We start from the raw sequence: 14,302 nt of genomic DNA, 5'->3' as shown, positions 1-14,302 counted from the left end.
TACATTTTAAAAAGCATGCCACGCCCCCCACAGGTTAAATTAAGAAATTACACTGCAAAATGATCTAAAAATCCCAGGTTACATAAAAGAAGCAATCTCAAAATTTCTAATATTAGTGTGGTTCATTCAAGTGACGGACAAGCGACCTTAGCCTTACACACAGGGCATGCTGGGAGAAGCCTGACGCTGCCAGGGCCCTAAATAGATTTTTATATTATCATTATTATGGTGGTCAAAATTATTGATAGTATCACTGTGAATTGCCTTTCACTAGTAGGTTTACCTGCGGGTCTGGTAAGGGACTGAACTCTGATGAGAGGTCTCTCTTCAGTTCGTCGACCTCTGTCTGTTCCCGTCTACCAGGCTTGTGGTTCAGGCACGATTCCATCATCCTGAAACAAACAAACAAACAAAAAGTAAAGCAAAAAGCTGCCAAAGGGCAAAAGGTCAAGGGTTACATAAACTTTGGGAGAGCAGGTGTAACGTTAGCCACCGTGCTGCGGTAGTTTCAGAGTGCTGTGGACTGTGTGTCACACCCTTAAAAAAACCTGGGCCCTTCGTAACGACACTTTCCACAAACCGTCGGGGGTTCACGGTGGTTTCGGTACACACGTTATTCACCTCGCAACTTTCGATAAAAGCTTTGTTAACCAACGGTCTGTTCACATCCCGCAGGCAGGGATTCACCTGAAATGGCTTGAAGTTAACTTTACAGAGGAAAGTACCGCACGGCGGCCTGGTTGTTAGCATTGAGCTCACGGTTGTTGGCATTGAGCTCAAGCTAAAACCTCTTTGATAGTGTTTTCTGTTTCGGCCGATGTATAAAGCCATTTTGAGTCTTTTGAATTCATGTCTATTAGCAACACAGACGCTAATCGCTAACCACTTAGCTGGTCACTGTCAACCGACAATTACAACAGTTCAACAAATGTCCGTTTACTTTTCCGAGACAAACGCAACGCACGACACTACACCTGGGATATCACTCGACAAAGAGACTTACCTGGCAGTTATATTCGCGACATCAGGTACGGAGACAGAAGAATATTCTTTTGTGTGCTAGCAAACGCTGAGCTAAAGACAACAACACGTCCGCGGTCTGAGTTTGAAACGGACCAATCGGATTCAAGCAGGAACTAAACAACCGTGCGGCGTTCACGAATCACTGATTTGGTCGGAAATCAGAGCATCTTACCCAGAGGTCCTCAGACAATGGTGTGTTTAAGGTAACTGGTTTCTATACATGTTAAGTACAACTGGAAGGTGGAGTATATACTATTATATTATGCAGCAAAGAAAAGGGTTAGGCTTCTTTGTCTTACAAGACAGTCTCTCTCTCTCTCTCTCTCTCTCTCTCTCTCTCTCTCTCTCTCTCTCTCTCAATAAGAAACAGCTTAAATTCAAAGTCTGTTTTATTCAGTCAATCCAAAATTTACAGACATCTTCAACAATAGAAAATACATCTGATTGTCATTCATATATCAAGACTTGTTCAGTCCACTTTTCACACATCCTCTGAACCAACAGTGACTTTTCAGTTCCCTCCCTCTCAGACTCTTGTATGTGTGTGTGTTTTCAACTAGAACTCTGGAGAGAAGAGGAGCCACATTCTCAAAATATCTTCATTGCAACAGAACCAAAGGGCTAGCAGCTGGGCTGTCAGGGTCTCGCTGTGGCAGACCTGGGGCCAGTTGAAGCCCCAGACAAGTCAAACTAACCGAGGCTGGATTTCACCTGAAAAAGTGTGAATATCAAACACACTCTCTCAGCTGTGAGTTTCCCTTTATGAATTAAAGCAGTACACATTCCAAAGGACATCTAATTCAGGATTATGTGGCTTGATGCACGTCACTGCAGGAGACGAGATCAACAGTAGCTGTCCATTTTACTGTCTATAGGGATTTGCTCCAGTCAAGAGAAAACAAAAAGCAAACAAGTAGTGAAATGAGTGCAAATCTGTTAGCAGAGAGATTCTTTTCAACCTGATCCAGAAACTTACTTCATCCTGTCTTATCTCTCAGTCTTGAAATTCACAAGACCAAAGAAATTGGTTAAACTCATCTGAATGTTTAAGCACAACACACATCATCTACCAGCAAGAGGAGGCTCAGTTCCTCCAGTTTATAACTTTTCACACCTAGCTGGAGTTTTATACAAATCATTAACTTATAATTAACTAAAGTATAACTCTAGACAATTAGTCACTCAGTTATTAAATATATGGTATTGAAATAAATCAATCAAACCCAATAAATCAATGGCCACAGTTGCCATTAATCAATAAATAAGTCATCTTCTCGATGCAGCATCGCTGACTTCAACTCAGCTTAAAGAAAATATTAAGAAAAAAAAACATCTTAATGTTGTCAGCCGAGACATTGTCCAGCAATATTTGGTGATCAATGAATCTATCAGTGTTAATAATCACATTATTAACTACACCCTGATTAGAATTCACATTGTTGATCGAGGGTTCCTTCAAATCCCTACTGCTTTTTGGAAAGTTCTTCTCTCACAGGACAGTACACAAGATGTGCGTATAATCAACAAATAACGTGAGGAAATGTAAGTCTGCCAACAACCTGCAGGTAAAAGAACCAGCCCAGAAGGTTGCTGGTTCAGATCCTTCAACCAGGAGGAGGTATGTTAATGACACATGCTCTCGTAGTTAAGATATCCTGCAGCATCTAGTGTTAAACACAGTTATTTCCTGAGGGGGTTAATATCTGTCAGTCAACATCTGAGAAAGTTTGAATTTGCAGGGACACTCTACAAAGCCTCCCTGGATAAAGAGACATTAAGAGGAGACCTGTGTCCTTCACAAAGCTCAGTATGGAAAAGACAGAATGGACCAGAAAAATACAGCATTTTCCTTTTTCTACCACTTTTTTTGTGTCCTGATAAACCTGCAGATCTTGTGCCCAGATCTCAGTTTCTGCTTTTACTGGTTCTACTGGTTGGTCTTCTCCTCATTGAAATTGCACAGGAGGCTCTTTGCTCCATTCTGCCACGAATACAGTGTCTCCATTGGAGTTTTTCCATCCTGCACAGGAGAAATAAACAAGAAAGGTTGTGAATCCGAACCTGAAGATAAATAAGGAAGCTCATGCGCTGTGTGTGCTGACGTGTTGCTCTGTACTTACACAGTTCTTGGTGTTGAGACTGGCCCCGTACATCATCAACAGTTTGATCATCTTGAATCTGTTTATTCTCACGGCATCGTGCATGGGTGTGTCTCCGTCCTTCGGTGTGGGAGGAAAACATGTCGTCATGAGAGTTGTTTCTCAATCAGCATGAGAAAAGCTCTTTATTTATAATGAGGTACTGTCACCTCTGTCAGGAAAGACAGATCAGAGTGTGTTTCTTTCACTGTGTAATCAGCTGTGTGTCTTACAGAGTGTGACAGATGTCAAGACAAATGTTTTGACTGTGCATAAATCAGTAGTTTGTGCTCTGAATTCAGAAAGAATTTGCTGTTTTCTATTCACTGCTTCAGTAGCCTGGAACTAAACAGAGAGCAGAAACATCTAATTATTTCCTTACACATTAATTTTGTGTGCACACATTGTCCAAAGATTTAACTTGAAGCTAAAACGTTGTGTAGTTAATTTTTGTATGTTTTAACATGAGTAAATATAATGTAAATATAATGAGTGTAGTTTTAGGTTCATGTCCTGCAGCAGGTGATTTGATGTTTCTGTGAGAACTCTGCAGGTCTTTGCTCTGTCCTGTCTGATTAAGTCCTTACTCTGTCTTTGGCATTGACGTCAGCTCCACAGTGAATGAGATGCTCAGCACAGTCATTGTGTCCTGTCCTCACAGCCACATGGAGAGGAGTGCTGTGCAGCTGAGGGGAGGAGAGAGGAGCAGAAATGACTTCTGTTTTATTAATTCATGCAAGAAAAATAGATAAAACCTGTTTGTGAATGCTCTGGGAGTGTTGTGGGGTGCACTGCTGTCTACACCACCAGATGGAGCCAAAGTGGGGAATTTTCAAAGCCTGCACATAGTGTGACCCCTCCTCCCAGTTCATTCTGTGGACCAACCTTGTCTCTGGAGGTGAATTTGGCCCCCTGGTTGAGGAGGAGCTGCAGGGCTGGCAGGCTGCCTCCTCTGCAGGCCCAGTGGACCGCTGTGGCCTCCAGCTGAAACACACACACGCATGCACGCACACACACACACACACACACTGAATTTCAACACTGATGCTGTGTGTAGAGACACAGTGAAAAGAAAGGAAAGAATGAAACAGGAAAGAAAGAGTTTGTGTTTGTGCGGAGTGTTTGGACTCCTCACCTTGTCCTTTTTCTCGATGGCAGCTCCGGCCTCCAGGAGTCTTTTCATGACCTCTGTGTGTCCTCTGAATGAGGCTTTGTGCAGAGCTGTTCTCTGGAACTGGATGTGTTTGAATTTGAGTTTTATTTTGAATAGATCAAGAACAATTTCTTTTCTGAAACAGCTGAGGAATTAAAAGTATAAACCCCCAAATAATTGTACTATTTTATATTTTCACCAGCTCCTAAAGTATATTTTTATGAAAGTGTGATCACTTTGCATACTTTAACAAGACCCATGTTTCTACCCACAGAGCCAGATGTTGCTGTGTGACACTCACATGGTCGGCTACATTAGGGTTCCCTCCATCAGTCAGATACTTCTCCACCACAGGCAGCTTGTTCTCCATGGCTGCTGTCAGAAACAGCTGCTCATCCACAGTCTCTGGCTGGAAGGTATATGCAAAAAAAAAAAAAGTTCATATACATATGTATAAAATGCAGGTAAGAGAATAATGTACGCTGTGCCTGTTAAAGCCTCAGTGATCATTTATTTGATCGACATACACATAGAGAGTTGGCTACAGCGTGTTCATCTCAGCTTTATCTAAAATCAATCATCATTTTCTGGCTCTTTTGAGTCCTGATGAACACAGTAACGTTTCGGATGCTGAGTTTTCTCCAACAGCCACAAGATGCCTCAAAAAAACTCGGCTGAATTGAACTAATTCTCACACAATTTTAAATGCAAACAAATCAGCTGATGAGAATCAGCTGTGTCATTTTTGCCATAAATCACACAGGAAATACATCCCAAATAGCCGTGTTATGACATGTAAGTATATTTTGTTCCTCTTGTGAAAATCAAAAGATTAAAAGAGAATATTTACGGAATAAAATCTCACCACAGTCTCAGGCTCTGGCTGTTGTTTCTTGTGGACGTGAGTCTTCCTGTCTCTCCTCCTCTTCCTCAGCTGCAGGATGTTGAACAGGTCGTCCACCGTCTCCAACTTCAGCCTACCGCTTTTATCCGTCTGTCAGGGCAGAGATGAAACACAGTATGTCAACACAACAACAACAAAAGAAGAAGAAGCTCTTTTTGAAAAGCAGAATATTCTTCTGTTTATTCACTGAATAATAATCAAGTGAAATGGCACGAAACACTGCGAGGCCTGCTTCAAAAGGTTAACGAGTATTTGGAAGTAAAATGGACCTGAACATAAAAAGTGAAGGTCCACAGAATACAGCTTCATGTTGCAGCTTGTTCAGGTTCTGCTTCAGTTAGTTTATACAGCAATGAGTTTTATTTTATTAGCTCACCATTTGCCTTTAAAATAATCTGAAAATCAGTTAAAGTGCAACAGTGAGAGTGAAGGAGAAAGTCTCACAGAATGGAAATACCCTGGGTAAATACCACAACCTCACAACTGTACTTGAATCAATGCTCCTCTTTTAAAAAAAACCCCAACATATTCATTACATTATGAGGACATCACACATTAATCCACAAAACACAATACAGCTGCACAAAGAACACGGGCCAAATGAAAATACAGAAAACTAGTTAAAACTTTACAACTAACAACTAACAAACAAAAAATTTACAAAGCATCAAGCATCATTATGAGGTTCAGGTTTACTTGAACAGGTAAGACAGAGGTGTTATACTCCCAAATGCCTCCAGGTGGCAGCATGGACCGTCTGCTTCTACTTGTGCTCACAGTTTTAAGGCAAAAATAATCAACATTAAATGACCGACTGAGCTCTGTGAACTTGCAGATCAGCTCCTTCACAGCTTCACATCTAATTCTGTGCGTGAAAGTATAGTAATTTCTGTGATGTACGTATAATGTAATATGTAACACTGAGAGGATTCACTCTTGTACTTTTACTTCAGTAAAACTTTCAGTGCTGAACTTTTTCTCATCTTGTCTTTTATTCATGTTTCTTGGTGTAACCTGGTTTTACTACGTTTACCCACAAAAATCATCTGAACACTTCGTGTTTCACTGTAAACTACTATTTCTACTGTTTTTACTGTTAGAACCAAAACAACTTTACTGTCACTGCTTGTTTTTGCTGCAGTTGCTAATTGTTACTGTTTCACCTACTAGCTCAGTTATTGTAACTCCAAATATTTGCATTTAAATTAGAAGTGAGAGAAGTATTTTTCTACATCTCTCTGTACCCTGATGAGCACTGTGTGTCGCTGTGCTGGTGTTGGTGTTATCTGTGTGTTCTTACATTGAGAGCTGCCACGCTGACTTCCTCCTGTTCGCTGCCACTGTCACTCTTCTCTGACAGACCTCCGCCCTCTCCCAGCTCACTGTGGGACCGGCGGTCATCCTGTTTCTCCTGATTGACAGCTGCCTCGTACACGCCCCCTTGGAAGTTGTCTCCCTCTTTGCCCTCTGACCTCTTACTGGTCACCTGAAGGAGAAGAGAGGTGGAGGTGATCGTACACTCTGACCCTGAACCACCACAGTGATATGGACAGGAAATTTCATGAAACCTGATTAACAATGTGTTCAGCTGGAGCACAGAATTAAAACTGGACCTGAAGCTCCTCCTCCTAAAAGTCTGAATGTCAGCATTAACTTCCAAACTTATTAATACTCTTGTATTATGAAAAACCCAATGTTACACAGTAACAGTGAGACTAAAAATGCGAATATTTTGTGCTGTTCTCAGTTTCAGCTGCTGCAGAACCAAGTCCTGATGCTAAAGGAGGAATGTAAACACACCACAGTGTCACCACAAAGAGGAGAGCTCCTCCATTCCAATATCAAATAATAACATTTATGAAACGTGCAGTAACAACAGAAACAGGTAAAACAGCTTCATTTTATTTATAGCAATCAGTTTGGTATTTAATTACCTTAATGTTTAATTATCTTTACCTTACTTTAAGTTGTAATTAAGCAGCCTGCCTCCTAAGCGTCCAAGGTAAAGGGTAATTAAGCAATGAAATTAGGTGATTTAAAGAGCCCAGAGTTTAGATTAGGTGGTGCGCATCGATTAAGAGATAACGGGGGTAATTTTAAGTTGTTCTTAAGGTTTGTTTGTGCGTGAAATTTTAGGTGAAGAGTGTTTTTCCCTCCACAAAGAGCTAGGTTTTCTTCTTTTTGTTTTTACATCCCTTTACTGAGTGCCATTGGAAGTGATATGAGCTCTACATATACAGTCAAAGGCAAAACAATTTAAAAATCTGACCAATAAAATAATTCCACCTTTAAATCATGATCAGTTTCTAGCAGAGTCACTGTATTATTTACTTATTTTGAATGAGAAAAGTTCCCTTTAAAAAAAAGATTTTCTCAGTTCAACTAATACGGAAATATCAATTCATATTTGAAAACAGAGAAAATCAATTCTCCAGCTTTTTACTTTTCACGTAAAAAAAAAATCCATTACTGCGTTTTTCAGGCCTCTGGTTTTAAGAAGAAGGAGAAATCCTGTTGTTACTCTGCCTACCTCCTCCTCTTCCTCTCAATACTTCATTTACATCTATACACATCAGTAGATCTTACCAGTTCCTCGACACTGTGCAGTCCCATTCTTCTCCTTAATGTGAAGTAGCTGAATAGCCCTGTGTGTAATTGGAGGTAGAGTTATGTCCACTGGTCTCCTGCTCTGCTGTGATGGTCAGTGTCTGTCTGTCTGTCTCCTCTGGCTGCAGCCAGAGCCTCGGACTCTTATATAGCCCTGTCAAACCTCTGTAGAAACAAATAGGGGTCCTGTCACTCAACTCAGATCATATTACTGCCCTCATGCTCACTGCTCCTAACATCACCCCCCACCTCCACAGACAGTCCCTCCCACCACCAACCTGCCCAGTTTGGGCTGCTGGGGTCTCTGTGTCACCATACAAAGACTGACGTGAGGAAAGAGGAGTCACTACTTCAGCTCTGTTACGGGATGAAATGTTAAGAGTCATCACTGCTTTTCATATTTGAGCATCAGACATGTTTTAACAAGTGTCTTGACTTCCATTTCTTTGGCAGTGAAAGCAAAGGTTTAAATTATCACTGAAACTGAAACTTTTTCAAATGTTCACATTTTGCAGAGCTGTGTCCTGGATCAGCTTTAACCTGAGGTATGATCATCACCATAGTAACGCACAGAGGCATTTGACTGCTCGCATATTTTTGTAAAAATGAGGATTTGCCCTAAAATATTCTGCATGATGCTTTCACTATAACAGCAAAATAAAAAAAATTTGACCCAGTAAAACAAAAATGTACACCTTTGGCTTACAAGGACATCAAAAACAAATTACATAAAAGATTTCTGTGATTAAGAAACATCTTATTTTGGATGTTGGTCACATCGTATTAACTACAGAGTGATTCATCTTCATGAGCATAGACAATCTTTGGCAGCGTCTCGTCATGTGGCATGTGGCCACAGAAATGCAGTGATGTCATTGTGAGGAGGCAGGTTCATGGTGATTGAGGAATAAATAGTCACACTTCCAAACATCCTCTGAGTGCAGCCAATCACAGATCAAGGTCAAAGGTCGGCAAGATGCCTGACTGTGTGACTGACAACCGGCGGCCGGTGTCATGATGTCAGGTGCTTTTTGTCCTAAATGTGGTCAAACTGCATATGACACATGTCAGAGCGACATACTGTACATGCTCTGACAGCGATGACGCCTGATGGTAAGTGACATCACAAGCAGCATGAGCTCACTGTGCACCAATCAGAAGCCAGACAGCGAAGATATCAGGTGTAATGCATTAAAAAAAACTTCATTTAAATGGAGGATTTATTTTTGTAGTACTGCTCGATCAAAGTCCTGCTATTCATTTTGAAGATGGGGTCTTCAAGTCAAACCTTTCAGCTGATACAACTGATAAACTGAAACTTGGCCTTTGTTCCTGCCATTTCAGCGTTTTTCAGTTTTTGTATTTTGACACCTCAACTTCACACCTTTTGCTATTTCAAATGCCAGTATTCAACAGGAAGTACATGTAGTTCACGTGTAGTTTTAAAAGGTCTTCTCTGAACTCTACATCTGTGTGAGAGCTGGTGTAGCTCAGAGAGCTCTGACAAGCAGCTTTGTTAACAAAGTTTTTTTTTTTCCATAAAAAAATGTCTAATTTGTCTCTTGTAAAAAAAGTCTTTCATGTTCTCATGTTCTCAGTTTGACGCGATGATACCGACAACAGAACAACAACAAAGACAACGTGAGAACAGAGAAAGTCAAGAAGAATCAAGGTCAATGCAGAGAAACAGAAAAACACACGATGTAAAATAACCCGTGTCACAGCTGAGATGTCTGCAGCTGCGTCGTCCACTTCTGACCCTTCAGCTCCTCTGAAAGTGAGTTCACTCAGGAGCTGTGAGCTATTTTTGAAACTGACCTTGTGACTGAAATAGATGGTAAATGGGAGAAACTGTTTTGGATGGAGACCTGCAACGTTACTGCACACGACCTTCTGCATCGAGCTGTTGAGATGTTTGAGCCACGGCAGAACAATGCTCCGTGTCCTGCTCGGGTTTTCTACACCAAGAAGGGCAACGTGTGTTGTACTGAGCCTGCAGCTGTGATGCACCTGAAGGCATCACGAACAGGAACATAACGGTGACCTTGTGACTTGGCAGATGCTGTTACAGTGGGCAGTTTAAAAGTTGAGACAGCAGGAAGGTTGTAGTTAGTGGATTCGTTTAAAAAGGACGTCCACACAAAGCTGGCTGAAACTAAAAATGCATTTGTCTCCTGATTTCTGTCCAAATGTTGAAACTTTGGTTCCTAGAAATTACATTTATGTACAAACAGTCTGCAACAGCAAATACATTTAGAGAAAAATGACACGTGAATGAGGTTTTTCATTCACATTAAAAGGAAATCTTTGCACTAAATCGCGCCTTCAGCTGAGGCTCAGCACAGTAACAGACTCTGTCCCACTGCTGACCAGATGTCACACAGATTGATTTTAGCTGTCTCAGTGTGGACAGAGATCTTGACAAACTGACCTGACAGACTTTTCACAGGTGAACAGCGTTTTCAGGTTTCAGCCTTACAGCACATTGTGACTCTGTTGTGGTTCCATTGGAAACTTCAGTCATGTTTCTGACAGTTTAGAGCTCTTTGCCAAACTTCTTTCATGTTTTACAAGCATATTGAATTCACGCCTGCAGGTCGTGCAGGTGTGGTATCAGATGCTATGAGGCTCTGCTTTAATATGACAAGATATTTCACATCCAGCATGTTCTGTGATCTCTCATTTCAAGTGATCATTGTTGTCTGTGTTTATGTTTGTGATCATACAAAATGATTTTCTTCACAGCACAGCAGCTTGGGAACGACTGCAGGGTTAACAAGCTGCGTTTGAAAGTCACAATCAAATTCAAACTCATTTCGTTTTGTAAACCAAAGCAACTTTATTGGGAATTTGGCTTCATTAAAACACACAAGAGGCATGAGGAACACAATTACAGGGGTTTAACAAGCCTCCCTCATCTTTCTTCTCCTCTCTCTCTCTTTTTCTAACTACATGAAAAACTAGTTTCACTGCATGTGTTTGTCGAGACACATTATCATCACATTTTAAGTCAGACGTCGATATATTTTATATACACGAGTTGATTTCACTTCTCAGAGAAGCCAGCTGCTCTGGCCTGGTGAGTGCAGGGCAGCTGATGGAGCTGGATCAGGTGGACATCAGCAGATCGTGTGGATGTAGTTTAACCTGGTAATTCACAGGTTTTTCCACACTGAAAAACTTCAAACATACATTCACATGTTGACTTAACATCATCACTCCTGAGTCCTGTGTCCCAGGAGCAGCAGCGCTGACCAGAAGTCACGGAGAGACAAGAAAAGCATCAGCGTTTTTACTGCGTTATTTTTGTGCTGTGATGAAGTCTGAGATTGCCTTGCTGACGGTTTCACAGCTCAATCAGGAACAGCAATATGTTGTTACAATGAGCAACAAAAAAAGGTGCAGGTCGCCAAAATAAAGTCCCCTGAGCCCCTTTCAGCTGCCGCTCCCTCCTCTCAAACACACACCCTCATATTCCTTCTATCATATTTGTCGTTGTCTAAAGGAGAGTGTGAAGATGACACTATCTTTATATGAAAGTGTGTGTGTGTGTGTGTGTGTGTGTGTGTGTGTGCTGAGTTCCTGAGCAGCCCGGTCAGCGGTGTGCCGGTAGTCTAAGACTGGTTTGGCGTTAAACCCCAAGGGATACATCATAGGATTCTGTAATTATAAATAGGCCCGTGCAGAATTCCTTCTCTGGAAATATATCTAGTTTACTCTATTATTAGCTGTGTAAATCCTCCTCTCACCCAGTATCCTCATTTGAGCAGAGGGGTGCTGCATCTGTGAGATCGATTGCAGCTCCTCTGCACTGTTTACGAGTGTGTCATCGTATGAAGATAATCCTTCACTCAGAGAGACAAACCGTCCGGTCGTAATTCACAACGCTGTTTGCTTTCTGACAAGCGCCCGCAGGCTCCATGAGCCCCCCCAGTCGTCCTCTATCCATCTGTCTGAAAGAGCCGTAACTCCGGCAGGGATGAAACTTAAAGGTAATTTGTCTCTGACTCTTGCCACGTTTTTCTGAACAGACATGAAAGAGGATGACAGCAGAGAGGGGATGAGATAAACTGTGACATGAAACTCATGTTGGTACAGAGGTCGTGTTGTCGTGTTCATGAAAAGTGCGATGGATGCAGGGCTGTGGCACGTGTGTTAGGCTGTATTTAATATTAAATGGCCCAGTAACCTGAGGAATTGTGTTCATGTTGGATGATGCTGTTCCTCATCATTTACATCCAATGCCACTGTTCATTGTCAGTGCAGGGAGCAGTGTGACATTTATCAAGGAAGGTCAAACACAAAGGTCCGGACCGGTGATAGAAAACCAAAGAGAAACCAGAACCTGTTGGTAACACTGTCAACTACAACACACACCGTTCGGTTTTACCAACACTGACACTGAGCTAGCTAAAATGTCTTTTGTAAAAATTATGTCAGAAACTTATTCTGACACATTCAGGTCTGGAGACAGAATAAACCACAGCTAAGGCAGTAATGAAGCTGTGGAGATTAGTATTCATCAATGCTTAATTACCCATAGTTCAAAGGACCACCTCCGTGTCAGTACCGTGCCTGCTGTGCTAATAAAAAGACTCAGTGTGCGACACTGTGAGAGCTGCAGTCGTCTTTCACCTATAACACCGACGCTCCAGGACCTGTTGGTTCAGGTGCTCCCTCCTGGAAATAAGTCATGGAAATAAAGTTTGTTGCTAAGCAGCGCCGGCCAAAACTTGGCTTACTGGAAAATAACTTATTTGTTGCCAAGCAACATTATCTTATTTCCTGTGCTGGGAACCGCTGGGAAATACTGAGGTCTTCAGTGTGGGGAATAAAACAGTATAACTGTGTCAGTTTATGACTCATGCTTATTAACATGTTCATCAGTGGGTTGATTGTGACACAGAAGAGAGAAACTTACGAGCAGAAAACAGAGAGAGAGAGAGTCCACCTTCATGTTCAGTGTTATTAGGTTTTTAGTTCAGTGAAGACCAACAAGGAGCAGAGAGATGAGAGGCAAAGAGAGTCATAAAACGATAGTGTTTTATGACTGAACTCTGATTTTCTCATTTAAACAAGCATCACGATTAATTTTTTTTATTTTGGACTTCACAGAGGAATTTAAAGATCTGTGTTCTTCAGCAGGATTGGAGAAACTCTCCTGAGCCTCCTCATACAGAATGTAAACAACCTTGTGCTGGTGTTTGGTTGCTTGTTAGGTGCAACACAAGATGTTGTGCAAGGTCAGTGGCTCTTTTCGTGTTGTGTTGCAGATGCCAGTCAGTGTCACAATCAGCCAATAAGAGAACGGCGATGTCCTTCTTTATGAAAAATGAAGTTATTCAAATAATTTGTCTTCCCTGCTAATAAAATCACAGATAGGGGGCGCTGTCACGAAACCAAGAAAACACAGAGGAGTAAACATCACTCAGTTTCATTGCTCCATGTTTTTCTTCTTCGTATCATCGTGTTGTTGCAACAGTCACTATAATCATCTTATCATTTATGAGTCTGTAAAAACGCCTGCAGCCGTTTGTGTAAAAGGTTTTATTTTAAACCTCCACACAACTTAGACACACTAACACAAGCACTCTGTGAAGCACCTCTGTGTTGAGTCCTCTCTCATACGTAAGTAGGTCACATGAGACTGACAGATTGTTTTGATGCTACACTTTATGACAGTGTGAGAATGAGGTCAGCTCGGATGCTGTGGCACGAGTGTGATGGGATACAGGGGAACACTGACCCCCCCCCCCCCCCCCCCCCCCCCCCCTCTCCCCCAAACACACATAAACTTATGTGTACGTGTGTGTGTGTGTGTGTGTCCACGTGATCATCTTCAGAAAAGTGGGGGCAAAGGTCAAGTGCAGTGAACCAACACCTGCTGTAACCGGACACACACACACACACACATCCAGCTGCACAACAGCCTATACAGTTATTTCTGCTTCACACCTCTGATGGTAAACAATCCATAATCCTGCTCTAATCTCCTTCACGCCTCAAACAAAGTTCCACTGAACAGTTTGACAAAGAGAGATTCAGCTGTGGAGCAGAGCACAGCACCGTCCATCCACTGCTGGTCACAGAGAAACAAAACCCAGAATATTAATCTGCAGACCATCCTGTGATGGCATCACACCTGCTGCAATGCCAGTCAGTGTGGCTGACGTTCCGACCTGTGAGTACTCAGTGCTCATGGGAAACAAACAGCGGTCTGTCAGGTTAAAGCCCAGCAGTGACCTATGGGGTCATTTTTTTTTATGGGAGGACATTACAGCAACCAATCCTTCTTTATTCATCCTCACATGTGAAGATTGTATTAATAAAGACATGAAAGAAGGTGAACCTCTGCCTTAAAGAGCTTAATCACGTTTAGTTGCCGGGAGTACACACTGTAGAGACACACACTGTTGCTGCTCCACATGCTGTGAACAGACGCTGAGGCTAAACCAGACACAGAGGCAACAATCCTTT

The 14,302-nt window shown here is 41.9% G+C and overlaps 2 protein-coding genes across 2 annotated transcripts in view; both read right to left on the bottom strand.

The window, feature by feature from the left end:
* Positions 1-1,094, bottom strand: part of kif20ba (kinesin family member 20Ba) — a 39,140-nt gene extending 38,046 nt beyond the window's left edge. The window contains exons 1-2 of the mRNA XM_041050604.1: positions 1,004-1,094; positions 284-392 (exon numbers count right to left, since the gene is read on the bottom strand). Of these exons, the coding sequence (XP_040906538.1) occupies positions 284-391 (108 nt within the window). The 5' untranslated portion in view covers position 392; positions 1,004-1,094. The remainder of the gene's footprint in view (positions 1-283; positions 393-1,003) is intronic.
* A 306-nt stretch (positions 1,095-1,400) lies between these two features.
* Positions 1,401-7,933, bottom strand: ankrd1a (ankyrin repeat domain 1a (cardiac muscle)). The gene is made up of 9 exons (XM_041049891.1): positions 7,805-7,933; positions 6,519-6,704; positions 5,180-5,308; positions 4,616-4,723; positions 4,297-4,395; positions 4,047-4,145; positions 3,749-3,847; positions 3,144-3,242; positions 1,401-3,043 (listed from the first exon to the last, which is right to left on the bottom strand). The coding sequence occupies exons 1-9, from the start codon at positions 7,829-7,831 to the stop codon at positions 2,951-2,953; spliced, it is 939 nt and encodes a 312-aa protein (XP_040905825.1). The 5' UTR covers positions 7,832-7,933; the 3' UTR covers positions 1,401-2,950.
* Positions 7,934-14,302: the final 6,369 nt, after the last annotated feature.

Source organism: Toxotes jaculatrix, chromosome 11 (assembly GCF_017976425.1).
Source record: "Toxotes jaculatrix isolate fToxJac2 chromosome 11, fToxJac2.pri, whole genome shotgun sequence".
Taxonomy (NCBI): Eukaryota; Metazoa; Chordata; class Actinopteri; family Toxotidae; genus Toxotes; species Toxotes jaculatrix.
This window is presented reverse-complemented; position numbering and strand designations above follow the sequence as displayed.

Bases quoted from the DNA above. Each gene is read 5' to 3' on its own strand.
- ankrd1a (XM_041049891.1), bottom strand. From the start codon at position 7,831: ATGGGACTGCACAGTGTCGAGGAACTG. The intron at 4,146-4,296 runs GTGAGGAGTCCA...TGTGTGTTTCAG, and splicing joins CCATCGAGAAAAAGGACAAG to CTGGAGGCCACAGCGGTCCA. The intron at 3,243-3,748 runs GTAAGGACTTAA...CCCACACCGAAG, and splicing joins ACGTCAATGCCAAAGACAGA to GACGGAGACACACCCATGCA.